The following is a 16,392-nucleotide window of genomic DNA, read 5'->3' on the forward strand; positions in this document are numbered from 1 at the left end:
GTTCACCTCCCCCAACTGTCCCGTGTGTGTCTGTGTGTGTGTGTGTGGTACACTGTGTGTGTGGTACACTGTGTGTGTGTGTGTGTGTGTGGTACAGTGTGTGTGTGTGGTACAGTGTGTGTGTGTGGTACAGTGTGTGTGTGTGGTACAGTGTGTGTGTGTGTGTGTGTGTGTGTGTGTGTGTGTGTGTGTGTGTGTGTGTGTGTGTGTGGTACAGTGTGTGTGTGCGTCATCATCAAGGACAACTGTTCTCAGTATGTTGTCAGTCAGAAGCAGCTAAAACATCGTCGGACTGGCCTGAGGTTGCCACGGAAACTTTCAATTCTGTCTCACATTCCATGTGCACAACACACTGCCGTAGGATGAGGACTGGCTGGTACTGTTAAAGAAGGCTGCAGGTTCTGCCGTAGGATGAGGACTGGCTGGTACTGTTAAAGAAGGCTGCAGGTTCTGCCGTAGGATGAGGACTGGCTGGTACTGTTAAAGAAGGCTGCAGGTTCTGCCGTAGGATGAGGACTGGCTGGTACTGTTAAAGAAGGCTGCAGGTTCTGCCGGCTCAGCATTAACCTGGCACTCTGGTATCCATGCGAGTGATTTTGGTATTATGCACCCCAACATACAGTACCAGTCAAAGGTTTGGACACACCTTGCCAAGAGTGTGCAAATCTGTCATCAAAGCAAAAGGTGGCTACTTTGAAGAATCTAAAATATAAAACATATTCTGGTTTGTTTAACACTTTTTTGTTTACTACATAATTCCATATGTGTTCCTTCATAGTTTTGATGTCTTCAATATTAATCTACTGTAGAAAATAATACAAATGTAGAAAAACCATTGAATGAGAAGGTGTGTCCAAACTTTTGACTGGTACTGGAGTCAGTGGCACATATCGCTAATGGCTGCCAGGTGTCAGCTGATAATACTGGTATTTGGCAGCCTTGGACAGGTGCATTATCTGACAGTACGTGGCCTGTAAACTGCCTCCCGAAGAGGAAAAAGCAGCTTGCAAGATGGTGTTCAGCTGTTGTTGTTCAGCTGTTGTGGGAAGCTTAGCTGTGTGGTGAAGATGGTGTTTCCGTGATTATCTGTATGACCTTTGTTATAATTTGGGTTCTTTGATGTAATGCTATACTGTGCGAACCCAGATAAAGTATTAAAGTGTGTGTGTGTGTATGTGTGTGTATGTGTGTGTGTGTGTGTTTGTGTGTCATTGCTGGAGGAGTTTCATACACATGACAAGCAGGACATGTTTGTGTGTGAATGTGTATACAGTATGTGTTTCTGCATTGGTGTGTGTGTGTGTCTGTGAGAGAGAGAGTTGTGTTTGTGTGTGAATGTGGAGAGAGAGAGAGAGAGAGAGAGAGAGAGAGAGAGTTGTGTTTGTTTGTGAGAGAGAGAGAGAGAGAGAGAATTGTGTTTGTGAGAGAGAGAGAGAGAGAGACGCGCTTCAGGACTCTCCAAGGACACAGAGCCCAGCATCGAGGCTCGGGAGAGCGCAAGGGAACTCTGCCAGCCTGCAGTCTCTCTGGTTGCCACGGCATCGATATGCCCAGTTCCACATTCTAATAGGATATAATCCTTTATTTTACAGTAATGTACACCTGATATCAAATAAATATGTAAGTCTATCAAGAAACCCCAATCATTTGAGAGTCACCTATATTCCTAAGCATTGTTTTTAAAAGTACAGTAAAAACTGGATCGGCACTGTACACAAAAAACAAAACAGTTTCATTGCCAACCGTTCAGTCGTCTTCTTAAGGCTAACTGGCAGTTATAGAACACATCTCTGTCCTTCCCTGGTCCTGTCATGATTATTATTATTATTATTATTATTATTATTATTATTATTATTATTATGTGTACTGTGTGTGTGTGCCTCTGTAATGTGTGTGTGTGTGTGTGTGTGTGCCTCTGTAATGTGTGTGTGTGTGTGTGTGTGTGTGTGTGTGTGTGTGTGTGCCTCTGTAATGTGTGTGTGTGTGTGTGCCTCTGTAATATTTGTGTGTGTGTGCCACTGTAATATATTTGTGTGTGTGTGCCTCTGTAATATTTGTGTGTGTGTGTGTGTGTATTTTCAGGCATGTTTATCCCCAGCTGTAACGAGGACGGGTACTACAGGAAGCTCCAGTGTGCCAGGGGAGAGTGCTGGTGTGTCGACCCACAGCAAGGCGGGGAAGTAGCGGACACTAGAATCCACGGCAAACCTGACTGTGGTAAGACCAGCAAGGCTCATGTTCAATCTCTAATTGACCCCTACACACACACACACACACACACACACACACCCTCTCTGTACAGATCCCCCCCCCCCTACACACACACACACACACACGCACACACACAGACACACCCTCTCTGTACAGATCCCCCCCCTACACACACACACACACACACACACACACACACAGACACACCCTCTCTGTACAGATCCCCCCCCCCCCACACACACACACACACCCAGTACAAGGCCTGCCTTATGTAAGGGGGGTTGGGGTCTACAGCAACATCACTCAGTACTGAGGGACCAGTGACACATTCATGTGTCTGGGGTCATTTGCATTCTAAAGGAGTGGCTGTCACAGAAGAAAAGTATTTTAAGATAAATAGTGTCTGGGTGGACAAACCAGCATCTCATAAGAATGGCCCTCTGGCATGGATTAGCCAGAGGGGAAACAACCATTAAATCCTAGACAAAGTCAAAAACATGCCCTTCCTTTGTTATCCTGTTTCGGTCTGTGTTTATTCTGTTCAAATGTATTTAATGAATATCACTGTCATGGATTCGAATAGACTTTTACAAAGTCAGTCATTGTGGATTCATTCCAAACCAAAACTTCTAACCCATCCTGAATGTAAAAATTCATGTTAGTGTAATATTTCAAGGTTCAGGCAAGACACCTGTGACACCTACAGTACCAGTCAAAAGTTTGGACACACCTTGCCAAGAGTGTGCAAAGCTGTCATCAAAGCAAAAGGTGGCTACTTTGAAGAATCTAAAATATAAAACATTCTGGTTTGTTTAACACTTTTTTGTTTACTACATAATTCCATATGTGTTCCTTCATAGTTTTGATGTCTTCAATATTTATCTACAATGTAGAAAATAATTTAAAAAAAATATAGAAAAACCATTGAATGAGAAGGTTTGTCCAAACTTTTGACTGGTACTGTATATTCCTAAGCATTGTTTTTAAAAGTACAGTCACATTATGCAAATCATGTTACATGTTCATGGGCCAGGTTCTAAGAGCTGAGTGATGCTCAGACTCCACCACAGGTGAGCAGTTGTTCACATTGGCTTTGTGAGTAACCCTAACCCTAACCCTTTATGGGCATCCCACCCACCGCCCTAGCCTCCACCTGCAGGTTAGCTCTGTGTTGCCTACCTACGGGGGGTTTGAAGTTCCTGGGCTCTCCACTATGTATATTGTTTGTATGTAATGTTGTTTAGCTTCATGCAGGGAGAGCGGAGCGGTATCCATTTACGCCAAACCTAATGTATTACCATTTTCATTCAACTTTACATTTAAACGGCATAAGTGTCCTGACGGAACCTTTGGATAATTCTCTCTCTGTGTCTCTCTCTCTCTCTCTCTCTCCCTCTCCTCTAGATGACGTGGTGGCATATTCAGGGGACTTTGGCAGTGGGGTTGGATGGGAGGATGAGGAGGACAAAGAGGCGGAGGAGATTGCAGAGGAGGCTGAGGAGGAGGAGGGAGAGGTGGGAGAGGTGGATGATGGAGGATATATCTGGTAGAGTGGAGGAGCATGGGAACCTGGTCTAACATTACCACAGGAGCATCTCTTTCTACACACACACACACACACACACACGCACACGCACACACACACACACACACACACACAGATCCTGGAAACCTGAAGAGATGGACAAGTTTTAACCGCATTCAGAACAGAGCTGACTCAACCATGGACTGGGGGGAAGGAAAGGGTTGGGATTGGAGGGGTGTAGGAGGGTGAGGAGAAAGGGATGGATAATGGGATGGGGGGTGGTAGATTTGGAGGGATGTGAAAACAATTAAGGGTATCAATATCTAAAAATAGCAGTGTGAAGTCAGGAAAAATGTGTCATAAATACTTGTGAATCTTTGTTATTTTCTGTTGTATGTGCAAGAGTTACACTTTCTCCTTGAGTCGTGTTTAGCCTGCAGGATGCGGCCGCCAGATGCCTGTTAAGTGCTCGCGTATCAACTGGAAACTCTTTGGGTGCACTTCGATCGTCTAAAGTGGCTTCCTCCCCTTGTCTCTCTCCGTTCCCTCGTCCCCACTGAAATAAACATAAAAGTGCCGAACTGGTGAAGGGAAATGTTCGACCTGCGCCCGCCATGTTGCTTTCCCCTCCCCTGGCTGTGATGTCGTCGGTACTTTCAGATCAGTGTTGATGAAGGAGGGACGGGAGGGGACCGTGGAAGGAAGCCACCGCAGACTCCTAATCTGTTCCCCATTCCGTTTCATCTGCTTCAGCTCATAGTGCTCTCTCTCTCTCTCTCTCTCTCTCCCTTTCATTCAAGTCTATTGAATAGAATAAAAATAAGTCGAACACAGTTTCTCACACCACACTCCCGAACGTGTATATGCTACTGTGTATCTGAAGACAGATTGCCACGTGTTAGTCCCCTATTGCCAATGCCTTGAAAGACTAGCAGAGGGTACTGCTTGACTAAAAAAAGTATCTATTGTATCATCTGTGGATTTGTGTTTAATAATAAAAGAAAGTGGCCCAACCAAGCCACCATACACATCCTGTCATAGTGTCCTTTCATTGGTCCTTTAAAACACTGGGGCAGCCCTACTTCCTTCCTTCCTTCCTCCCTCCCTCCCACCCTGCCTTCCTCCCCTTCCTCCCTTCCCTCCCTGCCTTCCTCTTTGCTGTCTTTCCTTCCGTTAGGTAAAGAGTGATAGAGAAATATTGGAAGTATAATTTTACAGTATTGAAACTGTTTGGTCTACAGAATGTTTATCTGCTTACAACCCCTCCGTCACTCACTGCAGGTCCGTTGGCCAAAGCTGTGCCAGGTCTTAATTTCTGACTGGCCGCCATGTCAGATGCCTTCTCTTTACTCAGGTCTCATCTTCAGAGGATCAGACTTGTAGATCTTTTTTTTCCCCCAGAGTCCCACTCTTATATTTTTCTTTATTGGATGGAGACAGTAGAGACAGGAAAGTAAGGAGGAGAGGGTATGTCAGCAGGGCATGGGCCGGATTCAAACCCACGCTGACATGGGCATATGTGTGCACTGTAGGCAGTGGTGCTAGACCACTGGACCACCCCAGGCCATGGTGCTAGACCACTGGACCCCCCCAGGCCATGGTGCTAGACCACTGGACCCCCCCAGGCCATGGTGCTAGACCACTGGACCACCTCAGCCCATGGTGGTAGACCACTGGACCACCCCAGCCCATGGTGCTAGACCACTGGACCCCCCCAGGCCATGGTGCTAGACCACTGGACCACCTCAGCCCATGGTGGTAGACCACTGGACCATCCCAGGCCATGGTGCTGGACCACTGAACCACCCCAGGCCATGGTGCTAGACCACTGGACCACCCCAGGCCATGGTGCTAGACCACTGGACCACCCCAGGCCATGGTGCTGGACCACTGAACCACCCCAGGCCATGGTGCTAGACCACTGGACCACCCCAGGCCATGGTACTAGACCACTGGACCACCCCAAGCCATGGTGCTAGACCACTGGACCACTGTACCACCCCAGGCCATGGTACCAGACCACTGGACCACCCCAGGCCATGGTACCAGACCACTGGACCACCCCAGGCCATGGTACCGGACCACTGGACCACCCCAGGCCATGATACTAGACCACTGGACCACCCCAGGCCATGGTGCTAGACCACTGGACCACTGGACCACCCTAGGCCATGGTACTAGACCACTGGACCACCCCAGGCCATGGTGCTAGACCACTGGACCACCCCAGGCCATGGTACTAGACCACTGGACCACCCCAGGCCATGGTGCTAGACCACTGGACCACCCCAGGACATGGTACTAGACCACTGGACCACCACTGGACCACCCCAGGCCATGGTACCAGACCACTGGACCACTGGACCACCCCAGGCCATGGTGCTAGACCACTGGACCACCCCAGGCCATGGTACTAGACCACTGGACCACCCCAGGCCATGGTACCAGACCACTGGACCACCCCAGGACATGGTACTAGACCACTGGACCACCACTGGACCACCCCAGGCCATGGTACCAGACCACTGGACCACTGGACCACCCCAGGACATGGTACTAGACCACTGGACCACCATTGGACCACCCCAGGCCATGGTACCAGACCACTGGACCACTGGACCACCCCAGGACATGGTACTAGACCACTGGACCACCACTGGACCACCACTGGACCACCCCAGGCCATGATACTAGACCACCGGACCACTGGACCACCCCAGGCCATGGTACTAGACCACCGGACCACTGGACCACCCCAGGCCACAGAGAATCAGACCTGACAGTGGTTGTGTCCGGCAGTAGTTTAGTTACATTTTGTCGTTACGTCATTCTGCAGTTACTGTGTCTCATAGCTATAGGAGGAAGGGTAATACGTACATCCCGAAATAGCGTTTATAACCGGTGCTAGGTCAACAATAATATACAGAGAATAAAAAGGCCTGCACACAATATGTCAATGCTCACCAGTGCTTAAATTCTGCACCAAACAAACAAAACAAAACAACAACTTTTCGACTTCAAACAGAAGTCTTTGTCAGGCGAGTTCACGGACAACAATGTGGCTTCAGGATCCAATGGGAAAGCTTTGAATTGTGTCCATGTGATACGCCTGTATGGCGCCCAGGATCGAAACGTTGTTGTTTTGGTTTGGTTCAGAATTAAAGCACTGGGGAACAATGATGTATCATGTCGTAGTTATAGAAGGCAGAAACAGGATCCAGACTCACGTTTGGAGCACGTCAGCAATTCTAATAACACAATACCACCAGGCCCCTATTCCTCTATCCACCCCCACACAGTCATCTCTCTCTCTCTCTTTCTTTGTCTCTGTCTGTGTCTCTCTCTCTGTCTCTCTCTGTCTCTCTCTCTCTGTCTCTCTCTCTGTCTCTCTCTCTCTATCTGTCTCTCTCTCTCTCTCTCTGTCTCTTTCTCTCTCTCTCTGTCTCTCTCTCTCTCTATTAGAATGTCACATATCTCTATGAAGTATTTGCCTTGTAATAGTTTATAAGTATACAGTATTATTAAAGCCTCATTTAATTCATTCTGTTTGACCTTTCTTGCACTAAATCAGCACAAACTCAACAATTCTCTGCACATAGTGATAAGATAATTACATTAGAGTCAGATTATCAATATTAGATATTCTTTGCTATTAACAAATATAGCCACAAGTCTCTGCCAAATCTTTTTGTGGAAACTGATATTATTATAAAATGTTCTACACAATTAAAACATTTTGTTACCATGTACAGCTCTTTCAGCCCCACCAAGCTCCTAGCATTAAGTTCTTTCAGCCCCCCCCCCCCCCCCCCACCAAGCTCCTAGCATTAAGTTCTTTCAGCCCCCCCCCCCCCCAGCTCCTAGCATTAAGCTCTTTCAGCCCCCCCCCCCCCCCCAAGCTCCTAGCATTAAGTTCTTTCAGCCCCCCCCCCAAGCTCCTAGCATTAAGTTCTTTCAGCCCCCCCCCCCCCCCACCAAGCTCCTAGCATTAAGTTCTTTCAGCCCCCCCCCCCCCCAGCTCCTAGCATTAAGCTCTTTCAGCCCCCCCCCCCCCCCCAAGCTCCTAGCATTAAGTTCTTTCAGCCCCCCCCCCAAGCTCCTAGCATTAAGTTCTTTCAGCCCCCCCCCCCCCCCACCAAGCTCCTAGCATTAAGTTCTTTCAGCCCCCCCCCCCCCCCCCAGCTCCTAGCATTAAGCTCTTTCAGCCCCCCCCCCCCCCCCCCCAAGCTCCTAGCATTAAGTTCTTTCAGCCCCCCCCCCCAGCTCCTAGCATTAAGCTCTTTCAAAAAAAATCAATCCAGTTTAATATTTCTGTGATAACAGAAAAATAATAGAATTCTGTACCATGTCATATTCCACCGGGTCGAGCTTTAAACCTGTTGCCTCAGAGTCTACGGTACATGCCAGTCGGTACAAGGAGCCACTCGTCTGAGAAAGGGAAAGTGTGACAGATGTCTGAAAGAGGACGTCAGACAGGGTTTCTCCCAGCTTCCCAAAGGGACCAATCAGTCTTTGCAGCATGCCTGCTAATCCGATTTTTCCCATTTCGCTCGGCAAAATAGCAAGCCATGTGTAACGTTACAAGGTGTAAATCTGACACTTGAGGTGAATCGATAGTCTTCTCCAAAGAAGCTTTACTGTCGTGTAAACATCCTCCAGGCTGAGAGGCAGGGGAGGATGCTGAAGGTGTTTCTAGGGTCTAATCCTTGCTCAAGTTAGTGAATCTGATGCCTTGTACTTCAGGTGCTCTTTTGTTATATGTGAGTGTCATATGAGCCGTGTGTGTGTGTGTGTGTGTGTGTGTGTGTGTGTGTGTGTGTGTGTATAGCGAAAATAAACTATTGTAATAATGACATAACCAGTTCCTGTTCGCTTTATGTTCAGACATAAAACGATGATGCCCTCGTGCTCCTCTCAAACTCTTTATTATTGTGTTAAACTGTGTATCTGGTGTGGACAGACACAATCAAAGCATTGATGCAGTACGTTCAGAACATTGATTTAAAGCACCAGTCCCTGGAGGGGCTTCTGGGGGGTTTGAGAGCTGGTCTGGTCAGAGGAGGGAGGACAACAGCGGGCCTATCTTGATTTGGCACTGGCTCTTTATTGATTGAAACTTATCACTAAAAACAACCCAGACTTTCCAATGATTGATTGTATGAATAAAACATACAAATCACTGTTACACAATGGAGGCAGAAAGTCATTCAAAACCCTCCTAAAGACCTCTTCACCCCCATTACCCCCCCTGTACTAACCCTAACCCCAACCCTTGAGACCTCTTCACCCCCACTTCCCCCCTGTACAAGTTCTCTCCTGTTAATAAACGACTGCCAATGTCCCCTGGTCCTAGCATTGATTACTTTGTCTTATGATGACTGATGGATAGATGATTCACTTACTTAAACAAATGTATTTCTTGTAAGTCGCTTTGGATAAAGGCGTCTGCTAAATGTCATAAATGTAAATGTAAAACATTATGTGTGTGTATACATGAATGATTCCTGCCGGGACCATATATACTGAAAAATGTATGCACTCACTGCAATGTAAGTCGCTTCGGATAAAAGTGTCACCTAAATGGCATATATTATATTATATTATTATTATTATTATTATTATTATTATATATTCTAATATAGGTGAACAAAAAGCATAGATTAATGGACTTGAAACAGGCCACTACAGCCTACCTGCTGCCATGTCACGCACGATAACACAGAAGAAACACTGAAGACACACCTGTCACATTCTCACCTGAAATAGTTTACTTTGTTAACAGACAATAACAACATAAAAGTGTGACATTGCCTAAACACAGATATGTCCTGACAGACCAACTATATGAAGTTGTTGCTCTTACTAATCTTAGTTACCTCATCATAATCTTCTTACAGTTAGGTCTTTATTAAGGTATCCAGGTGAGTGTATTATTTATGCATAATGTTGAGAGCCCAATAAAATTTCTTGCCTATGAGAGTGTCTTTTTTATGTGTGGGTCAATGGCATAGTGAGTGAGTGAGTGTGTGTGTGTGTGTGTATGAGTGTGTGTGTGAGTGAGTGAGTGAGTGAGTGAGTGAGTGAGTGAGTGAGTGAGTGAGTGAGTGAGTGAGTGAGTGAGTGAGTGAGTGAGTGAGTGAGTGAGTGAGTGCGTGTCTTCCTTGCAGTCACAATTTGCTATGCGCAGCCTGTAGCCTCCACACCCTCCTGACCCCCTCGTCTGTCGTGTCCAAGGCCCTGAACACACCAGCGTCACCCGTCAGGGCAAACCGCCGGAGCAGCGGCTGGAGCACGGTGACGGGGATGCTGAAGTTCAGGTGTGGGTAGGTCACCTGAGCAGCAAAGTCCCTGGTGTTACTGGACACAAGACCTGGAATACAGTCAGAACAATGACCAATGAGATTTGTATGTATTTTTTGTTGTTGTTTTTTTTTTGGGGGGGGGGGATATTTTTTTCGGGCATTTCTGCTTTATTGGGATAGAGACAGTAGAGATTGACAGGGAGGATAGACACAGTAGAGATTGACAGGGAGGATGGGTGAGAGAGAGGAGGGATGACATGCAAGACGTGTCGAGGGTCGGAATCGAACCAGGAACCTTGCGATTATGTGGTATGCGCATTAGTGTGCCCAAATTCTGCTTTAATTTCGTTATTAATTTGATTATTGATTACTTTATCTTGTCTTATCTTTACTTTATGTTATTCTGAACTATGATATGAATATATGTTACCTATCAAATGGCATCCTGTTTTTGCATCTGATCATCATATTTCTAATGTTATACGCAGTTTAGTTTGGGTCTGGTTTGTAGGCGGAAATTAGTCAAATAGGGCATAAAGCTTAAGAGGTTAAGACAAGACAACCCTTTCCATTCTGTATTGTCATATATTTATGACAATATAGAATGGTCATCAAGTGCCCCCTACTGTTCAAAAAGGGTACTTTAGTTACTCATTGCCTCACCGAGCAGTTCTCCTGAGTCTGCCCGCACCACAGCGCCCCCGCTGGCACCTGCCTGTACAGCACAGGTGGTCTGGAGCATGACAGCTTGGGAGAGACAGCTGATGGCTCTGGATAGAATACCACAGGTCAGAGAGGGACCACAGCTCTGGCCGAACGCTCCGTAACCCACCACCACCACATCCTCACCTGGAGAGAAGGGAAAAAATAAAATAGTGACGATCATTTGATCTACCTGCATGACATGTCTACACATCAGTCAGGTGTGCATGCTCTCTCTCTCTCACACACGCACATGTACACACACGCACGCACACACGCACAGTACCACACACACACACACACACACGAGAGAGAGAGAGAGTAGCCTTTGAAACAGATTAATTGAGAAGCCTCAGCAACAACATGCAGCTAGCCTTTCATGCACTTAGCTCACCTGGTTTAAAAGATGTGGCCAAATGTGGGAGTATGGCTTCAGGAGGAGAGTCTCTCAGCCTCACCACTGCTACATCATAGGGGGACGATGCCTTCGTGGAGAACAGCACATCACCCGTCACAGCACAGAATCTACAGAGGAGTAAAAAAATAAACATTTTAAAAAAAAAGACAGATTCTTCCATTATGCCTGTGTGACATCACTGCCATGTAATTAAACAGAATATTTATAAGAGGCCCTTCTCTTTCTCGCGAATGAATCTTTCTTGCCATCATTGTGGTCCTCTGTGGCTCAGTTGGTAGGTTGTGGGTTTGATTCCCACTGGGACCATATATACTGAAATGTGTACACTCACTGCAATGTAAGTCGCTTTGGATAAATGGCAGATATTCTCATTCTCTCTAATGAATCTGGGGTGGGTGTGTCTTTACGCGAGCCTGCATCCTTGCCATCTGAACCTTCATCGGTTATCAGTAAACCTTGTTGACATCGGTGGTTGTGTAGTGCATTGGGGGAAACTGCCACAGTGACCCTGTAGTACATTGCATTCCCCCGGGTGCCATACAGGTTCAGACCTTTTGGTTGAACAGTGCTTCACTAACTTGCAGGAGGGCGAGTAGTGGTGGTGTAGACAGTGTGTGAAAGCCTAATGTATTACATTTACATTTTTTACAATTCTAAAGTAAGTGAATCATCTATACAGTATCAGTCATCATAAGAAAAATGTATGCTAGGACCAGGGGCCATTGGCAGTCACAATGGTAGAAAAAGTTAAAATTAGAAAAAAAAAAAAAATATATATATTTTTTTTTTACAGTAGAGGAACTGTACAGAGGGTGTAGTGGTGGGGGGTGAAGAGGTCTTTAGGAGGGACGATCAAGATTGTCGCCTGAAGAGAGGGGTCTTATAAAATCAAATCAAATGTTATTTGTCACCCACATCGCATACAGCCGTAATTGACATGGTGAAATGCTTTGGAATATACCGTACCTGTCCTTGTTATTGAATCTCAAGGTGACAACTGACTTTCCATTGACAACGTGCCGGCAGGTTAGAACCAACTGCGGACTAACTAGAATCCCAGAGCCCCAGTACTGACCACTGTCGACCAAGGCCACAATGGGGTACTTTTGAGTGGCTGGGGGTTGATTTTTACTCTTCAAAGCCTGAGAGAAGTCTGTACGTCCTTGTATGCCGATCTCTCTCAGTGGATCACGAATATTCACACACCGCATGACATTCCTCAGGATCATCTGGAGAGAACACACCAGTGTCAGCCCGATCCACTCGCTGGCTTTCCAGCACAGGGGAGAGACGATCACACCGACGAGGTACGACCTGTCTCCGCTGGAGACAAAGAGCCCCCCGCCCTCTGTACCGGGCAGACATCGGGCGTCCGTGAGGATGACCGCGTTGTCCTCTCCGGCCAGGTTACTCACGATTCCCTTACTGAGGGTGCTCATGAAGAGATCCGGGCAGAAGGCACCAAACGGGGACCCGCAGGCGAGGACTGCACATCCTTTTCGGAGAATGGAACTGCCTACCCAGGGTATTGTTGCTGCATTTGATACCTGTGTCAATTCTGGTACCTTGAGCACAGCAAACCAGCTCAGGGCCTCGAAATCTCGGATCATCTCCGCATCCTCCTCCCCCCCGCCATAGAAACTCCACTTATCTGAATCTTTGAAAACCTTTAGGAAAGCCCTTCGAAACTCCAGGCAGTTGGTCAGCATCAGTAGCTGTGCTGCCGCTTGGTGTTGATGTGGCGAGTTTCTCTCTGCGACCGTGCATGATTCATATGCGCACTGGTTTGTGTCCAGATCTCGCTGCTCAGAGAACTTTAGACGGATTTTGAGCTTATTGGTAAAACTGTCAGGCAGCAGGAACCGGTGGTCTGACGACAGAGAGTCCTTATCATTCAAAAAGTGAGAGAATACGAGACTGTTGCAAATTACTATTCCAGACTTTGAATTAAGTATGACACCACTGCAACTTAGGGGTTTCTGATCAGAAAAAGACTCCGATACTGTGATAACACAACAGGCTTTTTCAGTCGGTTCCATACCGTCGTCAGTCAGCTCGTGAACTTTGTGCCAATGGTTAACTACATAACCGTGGCTGGCTAGTTCATGTAGATCTGAGTTAAACACTCTTAAAAGTAAGACTTCAAAAACACTATACTGTTTTATACTTTGAAAAAAGGGATGGCGATATTATAGTAAGTTTATAGCAATTGAACATGCTTAAATATCATTACATTAGATACTTAATGAACAACAATTATGTCAACAACCTTGATGGAGTCCACACTGTATTATCCCCACTTCCTTATTTGCTTCCATTGGTCCAGAAGATAAGTAGGCGGTGTAAAGACAGCTTGAATAGCTATTTGATTGGCTACATCCTGCTCTTTATACCGCGTCGTGGTTAACGTCGTGCGGGATAGGTCCAGGGATCTAGGTGCTAAGTGGGATCCTTGAGATGAACCAACTCTGACGTCACCCCACTGAAGTTGATATTTAAAACGGTTAAATTTAAAGCGTAATTGTACCCTGTAATCCAGTGGTTTTGTCATTTTCAATAGTCCATAGTAGACACATTACCATACATTAAAAATCTGAGTGTAGATATCTAGCTTTGAATGTCCTGATCAGCCCTGATGTTCCCAATCGCCCATTTGAGTCAATTACTACTAGGGTTAGGTAAGGATTATGGTTGTTTTGGCAGATGTCCTTGTCCCTGACCATATAGCTTGAAGAACATTCAACTTAAAAAATAACTTCAATTGGAATTATGGTAACCCTCCTTTCCAGGACAAACATTTATGATTATCCGATTTCCACAAACAATTGAATTAGTTTGTGAAAATGAACCTACATGTTTATTTTATTTATTAAGCATAACATTGTAATGAAAGACAAAATGACACACGGAACAGATCATTGTCCAAAATATTTTATTTTGATTCTGACCAAAAACAAAACATATTTTTCATAATCAATAAATAAATGACTGCCCCTTGTGGCAGAGAAACACCTGTTCTGAGGGGGTGAACCGTAAGAGAGGGCATGCACAGTCATTTTACATTATTTACAAAAAGGATAATATCTATCCTCTATTGCTCAACCATGCTCTCTATGCTCTACAAACCCTATTCCTTAGTACCAGTATACCACCACACAATACTCTCGTATCCTAGCTGCATCAGGGGAGCGCTGCAGCCGATAGTCACCAAGTATTTATTTCACAGTAACAAACCATTGATAAAGTAGGTAGCTGAGCTTTAAAACTGTAGACAAAATGTAATCCCATACATCATCTGGTAACAGATCCATCCACTGTTACGATAAAGTCCTGATATAATACAAAATACTGCAGTTAAGTATTATAAACAAACAAATAAATACATTGAATGAACTCCAAAACATGAGCCAAAAAGCACTATCATAGTTACATTCATGTATTTGGCTGGTGTTGAAAAGGTTTAAATTAATATAGAAAAAACAATCAGAAACAGTTAGTAGCTATTTTTATATTCCAGGAGGTTGTGGGACCGTGTAAACCCATAACCTAATCTGGATCTTGTCTTTGTCAGACCTTGTATACAAACAAAGCTTTATGGCACCTTTGCTTTGCTGTTACGAATGGATAGAAAATGGGTGGGAGTTTCGCTTTGGCTGTTTTGGAAAAAACTGAAAAACTTGCATGTCTTTAGCCTAGCATGGAGAAGTGGATGACTACTACTGTACGACGGAGGCGAGAGCAGCACCAGAGACATTCACCCGAAACTGTTAAGCCAATTCCCCTGAACTGTAATTCAATGCCACCGACTTAAAATAAACCAGGGGTAGAAACTGGTTCAAAGCGATGACATGTTCTGCCCTGTAAGTATAGAGGGGGTAACTGGTCAGTTACATTCATGGTTTAAAGGGATGCTCAACCAAAAAAACACAAGTTTGGTTCTGACCTTGGTTGTGGATTAGCCCAGAAAGTTTTTAGCTACATATTTTGCTTCCTTAGATATATTATGTCATATTATGGCACCCATAGGGACCCATTAATTCTGGAAATATGTCCAAAACTAATTTACTTTAATTTAAACTTATAATATGACAGGATCCCCCTCTGAAGACTTTGTCTGCATTAGCATTTAGAAAAGTCACTTTACTACACTGTAATCCACTTCAGCATTATGTTACCATGAATGAAATGTAAAAGGCTCTGTGGCTCAGTAGGTAGAGCATGGCGCTAACAACGCTTAGGTTGTGGGTTAGACTCCCGCTGGGACCATATATACTGAAATGTATGCACTCACTGCAATGTAAGTCGCTTTGGATAAAAGTGTCAGCTAAATGGCATATATATATATATAAAAGCATTGAAGTGAAGTCTTCAGAGAGGGATTCTGTCATAACATGAGTTGGATTGGAGTGTCTGCAAAGTGTTTTGGAAATATTTCCAGAATTAATGGGTCCCTTGTATATGCTGTATATACTTCCTAGAGTCCATGTAGAATACTGGCTACTTTTAGTTCACAGGTAGTAGTCCCTCCTGGTCGAGTGCCTGCACTGCAAGAGAAGTAAAAACGGCAGCAAAACGAGTCTGTGTGAGTCTACAAAGAGGAAATAGTTCCAGTTCAGAGTAAATCGATTGTAGAGACTAATTGTTTTATTTTCAATAGTATGCACATAAAAAAAAAATACTTTCAAGCGTAACTCGCCACTAAACTATGATTGAAGTTTCTCTGAGGAGATTTTGGCATATCATTGCAACAATGCTAACTTAAGTGCCATTGGAATCCCGTCTATCGGAGAAGGCGCTGCTAACTGTTAGCCTGTGCTTCTAACTGTTAGCCTGTGCTTCTAACTATTAGCCTGTTTTTCTAACTACTAGCCTGTGTTTCTAACTGTTAGCCTGTGTTTCTAACTGTTAGCCTGTGTTTCTAACTGTTAGCATGTGTTTCTAACTGTTAGCCTGTGCTTATAACTGTTAGCCTGTGCTTATAACTACTAGCCTGTGCTTATAACTGCTAGCCTGTGCTTATAACTGCTAGCCTGTGCTGCGGTAGCAACGTAGAGAACGAAGAACCAGAGGAGCTGTCACTACAGGCTTATGAGGACAACTCAGGGTAAGATGAAATTTCACCAAAACATTAAAAGATGCTGAACCATCCCTTTAAAAGCAAGACACATAATATTAGACAAAAACACAAATTGTCGTTTACTCTTTGCATTTGAACGGCTTGTAAATGGTTGATC

The 16,392-nt window shown here is 45.1% G+C and overlaps 2 protein-coding genes across 2 annotated transcripts in view; one reads left to right on the plus strand and one right to left on the minus strand.

The window, feature by feature from the left end:
• Positions 1-3,770, plus strand: part of spock2 (SPARC (osteonectin), cwcv and kazal like domains proteoglycan 2) — a gene marked incomplete at its 5' end in the record, with an annotated part of 34,403 nt that extends 30,633 nt beyond the window's left edge. Inside the window, 2 exons of the mRNA XM_083694958.1 lie at positions 2,083-2,217; positions 3,616-3,770. Of these exons, the coding sequence (XP_083551084.1) occupies positions 2,083-2,217; positions 3,616-3,761 (281 nt within the window). The 3' untranslated portion in view covers positions 3,762-3,770. The remainder of the gene's footprint in view (positions 1-2,082; positions 2,218-3,615) is intronic.
• Positions 3,771-9,746: 5,976 nt separating this feature from the next.
• Positions 9,747-13,441, minus strand: tysnd1 (trypsin like peroxisomal matrix peptidase 1). The gene is made up of 4 exons (XM_083695130.1): positions 12,125-13,441; positions 11,135-11,265; positions 10,702-10,887; positions 9,747-10,106 (listed from the first exon to the last, which is right to left on the minus strand). Exons 1-4 carry the CDS (start codon positions 13,195-13,197, stop codon positions 9,904-9,906), a joined length of 1,593 nt encoding a protein of 530 aa, XP_083551256.1. The 5' UTR covers positions 13,198-13,441; the 3' UTR covers positions 9,747-9,903.
• Positions 13,442-16,392: the final 2,951 nt, after the last annotated feature.

This window comes from Argentina silus (genome assembly GCF_951799395.1).
Source record: "Argentina silus genome assembly, chromosome: X".
In the NCBI taxonomy this organism is placed as follows: Eukaryota; Metazoa; Chordata; class Actinopteri; order Argentiniformes; family Argentinidae; genus Argentina; species Argentina silus.

Excerpts from the sequence above, each read along its gene's own strand:
- tysnd1 (XM_083695130.1), bottom strand. The coding sequence starts at position 13,197 with ATGGAACCGACTGAAAAAGCCTGTTGTGTTATCACAGTATCGGAGTCT. Across the intron at positions 10,888-11,134 it reads GGCCACATCTTTTAAACCAG|GTGAGGATGTGGTGGTGGTG; the intron begins GTGAGCTAAGTG and ends CCTTCTCTCCAG. Across the intron at positions 10,107-10,701 it reads AGACTCAGGAGAACTGCTCG|GTCTTGTGTCCAGTAACACC; the intron begins GTGAGGCAATGA and ends ACTGTATTCCAG.